The sequence below is a fragment of the Octopus sinensis genome, linkage group LG3 (genome assembly GCF_006345805.1).
Source record: "Octopus sinensis linkage group LG3, ASM634580v1, whole genome shotgun sequence".
NCBI lineage: Eukaryota > Metazoa > Mollusca > Cephalopoda > Octopoda > Octopodidae > Octopus > Octopus sinensis.
In genome coordinates, this window is record NC_042999.1 from 12,742,211 (window position 1) to 12,748,308 (window position 6,098).

Sequence of the window (6,098 nt, forward strand, 5' to 3'; positions counted from 1 at the left end):
CAGAGATGTATCTGTAAAGATGGAAACATTAATTGTCAGGAAAGGCAATGTCCACAAGTTCAGTGTCAGAACCCTAATATTATTGACTGCTGTCCTGTTTGTGAGGATTGTGTCTATAATAATCAGGTACTTAGTGTGTTTTTGATGGGCGTTGAAGTATAACAATATGATCAATATATTTGACAGTTCTATTTAATGCAGTTTTTAATATTATTACAAACATTATCTACCCATCCTTCTCAATCATAGCTTATAACTATCAAGTGATATTAAGGGGACATACACACACGCACAAAAGCATATATGGTGGCCTATTAAATCCACTTACAAGGCTTTGATTGGCCTAAGGCTTTAGTAGAAGACACTTGCCCAAAGTGTAGTGGGACCAGACTCCTCAAAACCTTGTGATGGGAAGTGAAACTATCCAACTCATGCTAAACTGGAAAAAATGGAGAAATGGAGACGATATATATTTATGAATATTTAATCATGTATACCACTATTACGTATGTGCACTTAGTATAGAAACGTGTGTGAATATTGGTATATAGAAATACACCCAAACAGACACACCATCCATTATAATTGTCGTGTTGTGTTTCTTCAGGTCATTAAAAGTGGAAGGACTATTCCGCACGAACAAGATGAATGCCAGGTGTGTACCTGCCAATCAGGCGATCTCCATTGTACCAGAAAGGGTTGCAAAGAAGTGACTTGCTCTCATCCTGTGTCTCGAAACTGCTGCCAGGAATGCTCTGACTGTAAATGGAATGCAACATATGTGGTCAGCAATGGTGGTCAAGTTTTGGACGAATTACAATGCAAAATCTGTGAATGCCATAATGGTGATTTGTATTGCGTTGCAAAAGACTGCCCTGTAACAAGATGTTCACATCCAGTCAAACAGAAATGTTGTTCTGTGTGTGATGACTGCTTTGTAAATGGTGAGATAATACCAAATGGGAAACAACAACAAATTGGAGAGGATAATCCGTGTCGTGTTTGCAAATGTCAGGTAGGACAGCTTTTATGTTGAAGCCGTTTCATTACAATTTTCTCTGCTTTCTTGCAGTGGCCTTGGTTTGTCATTTCTAAAATCTGAATCTGTTTGAATTTCTGTGAGATTTGAGCTTTGAGTCCAAGAGTTCTCTTCTAGAACAGCAGAACCATCAATGTTTCCATTTATTTTCTTTCACCATTATTCTTGTCTTTTCTTTACAATTTTCTTCTCAATTCTTTTTAAGTCTCAAGTTAATCGAACGAAATGCTGTCCAAACAAACATTTTAGTTTCATGTTTTTCTCTTTTACTTCCATTTTATCACAGATTCAGTAGACATTACAGCTAGTTTGACACAAATCTAAATATGGCTCTTCCATTAAAGCCAACCAAGATTGTCAGTAACAATTTTACATTTTTTCAACAGAAGATTATTGAATTTTGCTACCAGTTTATGGTTACTGTTGTTAGTCTTCCTCTGAAGGAGTTTTGAGCTGATAACCTTTAGAAATATCATAATAATCCAATAATTGAAAGACATTGAAAGTTCAACCTAGCTTGGCCTCATCAGCTTCTCTGTTGTTAGTTATGGGTATATTTTGGTAGACTACCTATCATCATCATCATCATCGTTTAATATCCGTTTTCCATGCTGGCATGGGTTGGCCGGTTTGAATGGGGTCTGGGAATCCAGGAGGCTGCACCAGGCACCAATCTGGTCTGCCAGTGTTTCTACAGCTAGATGCCCTTCCTAATGCCAACCACTCTGAGAGTGTAGTGGGTGCTTTTTACGTGCCCCCGGCACAGGGCCCACAGGTGGCTGTCATCAACTACGATCGGATGGTGGTTTTTACGTGCCACCGGCATGGAAGCCAGTCAAAGCGGCACTGGCATCAGCCATGTTCGGATGGTGCTTTTTATGTGCTTCTGGCATAGGGGTCACAACTACAATTTCCATTTGATTTGATTTTGATATTGCTGTTGACGTTGATGTACTTGACTCAATAGCTCTCCTCAAGCACGACATGTCACTCTACAATCCAAGGTACCCCTGAGTGGGTTGGTTATGCAACACTGGTGTAGGTTACAGCTGTGGACTCACTTTATTTACTGGGTCTTCTCAGTCACAGCATATCTCCAGAGGTCTCACTCTTTTGTCATTGCCTCTGTCCCTCTACCCTGGATTCCATCCACTGTTTGCGAGTGGCACTTCTTCACACAGTACTCCTTGTTCATCCGCAGTAAATGACCATACCATACACAGACGTTTTTCTTGCATGCCACATCCTATATTTCTTATGTCTAACATTTCTCTCAGGGTTCTTACTCCTTGTCGTGTGTGCACACTGACATTGCACATCCAGCAGATCCTGCTAGCTTCATTTCTTTCGAGCCTACGCATGTCCTCTGCAGTCACGGCCCATGTTTCACTGCCGTGAAGCATGGCAGTTCGCACACATGCATCGTACAATCTACCTTTCACTTTGAATAAAACATCCAGCTGTATAGCATATATAAATTATAACTCAGAAGAAGCTTCCGAAATGTTTACTTAAGGTTAAAACAATGAAGTATTACAACTTCAGTTATAATGTAGCTGTATGTTTAAAATGTTTGGTTTGTGACTCCTGGAAGAAAAAAAACTATGCAAGCTTAAAGACTCAGCAAACAGACAAGAATTTAGAGATTTATTAATGGAAGCTTCTGACAAAAGAGAGGAAGAGTTGGGGACAAATAGCTTAGAGGACAATTGGAAGTTCTTATGGGACAATCTACTGAAGGCTAGAGATGAAATCTGTGGTTGGTGCAGAGTCCCAGCTAGACCAAGGATGATGCGGTGGTGGAGCAAGGAATTTGACAGTGCTATAAAAGCAAAAAGACGAGACTGGAAAAACGGTGGAAGCAGAGGATTATATCAATGTAGCCAAAAGGGCTGCTAGGCATCAGGTTTATATAGAAAAAGGAATAGTTGAAGGTAAGAGATTTGCAAATGTTCTTCAGTGTGAGGATCAGAGGCATGAGGTGTTGAGAATTGCAAAGTAGTGTATCAAGAGAGAATAGAGATGTGGTGGGTGAGAAATGTGTGCAAATGGATAATGTATGCCTGCACTTAGTGACTCAGAAAAGAAATGTATGGAAGTGTCACTAAATGTGGAAAATGAATGGGAGAATGAGAGTCTACCAAATATTGATAAGGCAATTAAGGACATGAAACAGGAAAAGCCCCTGGGCCATCAGGGATCACTGCCAAGATGATTAAAATTTCTGGTGGTGTTGAATACAGCTTAGCCACCCATATATCTAATCAGGTTATTCAGGAAGCTGTTACAAGGAGAAAGGTGATGCCTTAGATAGAAACAACTACAGAGGCATTAAATTGCTAGACCAAGTCATAAAAGTTACTGAGAGGGTTATAGCTCAATTGATTAGGAGTAGAATTAAACTAGATGAGATGCAGTTTGGTTCTGTACCTGGGAAGAGTACCACAAATGCCATCTTCCTAGTGAAACAGCTGCAGGAAAAGTTCTTGGCCAAAAGTAAGCCATTGTACTTAGCCTTCGTTGACCTGGAGAAAGCTTTTGACAAAGTCCCCCACTTTGTTATATGGTGGTCTCTAAGGAATTTAAGAGCAGAGGAGTGGCTTGTTAGAGCTGTACAAGCCATGTACAGTGGTGCTGTCAATAAGGTGAGAGTTGGCCACGAATACAGTGATGAATTTAGCATACAGGTGGGGTTCACCAGGGCTCAGTTCTCAGCCCACTCTTATTCACTATAGTCCTCCTGGTCATAACAGACGAATTCAAAACTGGATGCCTGTGGGAACTGCTATATGCTGATGACCTTGCTCTTATTGCAGAATCTTAAGCAGAATTGGAGAAGAAATTCCAAGTCTGGAAACCAAGTTAACCTAGCAAAGACCACAGTCGTTGTTAGTAAGAAAGAAGATAAAACTCTCTTTCCATCAGGTAAATAGCCTTGCTCAATATATAGGAAAGGAGTTGGAAGAAATTCCATTCGCTGCACCCAGTGTAAGTTATGGACACAGAAGAGGTGCAATGGAATAACAGATAAAGTCGTCTTTGTACATGGCAGATATGCAGGAACAATAAGCACTAAGAGCAAATGGAACTTAGATTCTCTCGAATGCCCAGGAGGCTCTCTTGAGGTTGTAGATAGCTTCTGTTACCTAGGTGACCAAATTAGCAATGGTGGAGGATGCTCTAAAAGTATTGTTTCTAGAATAATAATTGGGTGGAGGAAGTTCAGAGAGCTATTAACCTCTGTTGGCAACAAAAGGACTCTCTCACAGAGTGAAAGGTAGACTATATGATGCTTGTGTGCAAACAGCTTTATTCCATGGTAGTGAGGCATGGGCTCTGAATGCAGAAGACATGCATAGACTGGAAAGAAATGAAGGTAGTTTGCTCCGTTGGATGTGCAACATCAGTGTGCATGCACAACAAAGTGCAACTTTATTGAGAGAAAAGTTGGGCATAAGAAGAATCAAATGTAACATGCAAGAGAGAAGACTACACTGGTTTGGACATGTGATGCATATGAATGAGGACAACTGCATAAAGAAGTGCCAATCAGTGAAAGTGGATGGTACCTGTGGAAGAGGGAGACCCAGGAAGACATGGGACGAAGTGGTAAGGACTGGTCTCTGGATGTTGGGCCTCACAGAGGAAAAGACAATGGACTGAGATGTCTGGCGATATGAAGTTCTTGAGAAGATCTGCCCACATCAGTGAAAGTGAGTTCTAGAAGCGGTGTGTGTCGCAGCCTCACTTGACAAGAAAACTTCTCACACACCCCACCACAACAAACCAAACTACATCTCTATATCTCTTCTCTTCTTCACATTTCCGCATCATGCACTATGCTTACCTCCCACTCCCCAATCCTGTCCTCTTGGCCCTGTGCCACTGTATCATTGCTCTCCGCTAGCCCCAAACCTGCATGTTCCACCCACATGCCCTATCTCACTGTATTATTGCTATCTGCTATCCCCCGACCTGAGTGTTCCACCCACATGTAACAAGAAAACTTTGCACTCACCCTACCCCAACGAACCAGTCTACATCTCCACCTCGTTTCTCTTCTTCACATTTCCTCCTTCATACACTATGTCAAGCTCTCACTCTCCAATCCTGTCCTCATGGCCCTGTTCCTTTGTATCATTGCTATCCGGTAGCCCCATCCCTGACTCTATATATACCAATGCTTTTGCCACTCACCCCCTCTGCACTCTTTAAACACACTTCCTTTGCAATATCCTGCCACTTAAATTATGGCATTCAAACCTCAAGGTTATGCCCTGGAACTTTCCACCATCTATATCTCTCTCTTCCTTTACTCAACCATCCCATTTATCTTCTGATCCCCATTCCTTGTGAGCATGCCCAGCACTTTGCCACCATCTCTATCCTGCTATCTCCCATTCTCTCTCTCCTTCCCTCAGAGTGGGTAACCATGTATTTCCTTTGCGGCAGTGCACCTGTTTCTGTCTTCATTCTTGATCTCTCTCTCACTCTGGTCAAGTAACCTTGTACCTCCCTACAGCAAGACACTTGTTTCTGTCTCACTATAACCTTTTACCATCCGACACAAGATCACTTCCTCCAGTGCCTCCCTCCCCACTCAAAAGATTTTTTTTGTCTTGCAGGTGCCACTTAAAAGCACCCAATCCACACTGTAAAGTGGTTGGCATTTGGAAGGGCATCCAGCTGTAAAAACCTTGTCAAAACTGACCTTGCCTGGGTGTGTGCCACGTAAAAAGCACTAAGTCTATTGTGGTTGGTGTTAGGAAGGGCATCCAGTTGTAAAAATCCTGTCAAAACAGTCACAGAAGTCTGGTGCAGGCTTCTGCCTGGTTGGCTCTTGTCAAACCATTCCACCCATGCCAGCATGGAAGGTGGACGATGATGATGATCTTAGGCTTTAAACAAAACCCATCAATTAGTTTAAATGAGAAAATGAGTCCAACTAACAGAGATGTGGGTACTCTACAAGGCGTTCAAAATGATGTCTTTCGTGAACTTCTCTGGTAGTCAGCAACTGCTTTTAGTAAAAACAACTGAGACACTGAACAGTTTTGTG

The 6,098-nt window shown here is 41.9% G+C and overlaps 1 protein-coding gene across 7 annotated transcripts in view; it reads left to right on the top strand.

Moving 5' to 3' along the window:
* The window catches only part of LOC115209298 (kielin/chordin-like protein), a 195,844-nt gene that overhangs the window by 142,560 nt on the left and 47,186 nt on the right, over positions 1-6,098 (top strand). For all 7 annotated transcript variants that reach the window (XR_004998145.1, XR_004998144.1, XM_029777635.2 and 4 more), the window contains 2 exons: positions 1-126; positions 608-1,015. The exon at positions 1-126 is cut by the window's left edge and continues 75 nt beyond it. Coding sequence is in view for 5 of the 7 variants with exons in the window: in XM_029777635.2 (XP_029633495.1) it covers positions 1-126; positions 608-1,015 (534 nt within the window). In the remaining 2 variants the exon portion in view is untranslated. The remainder of the gene's footprint in view (positions 127-607; positions 1,016-6,098) is intronic.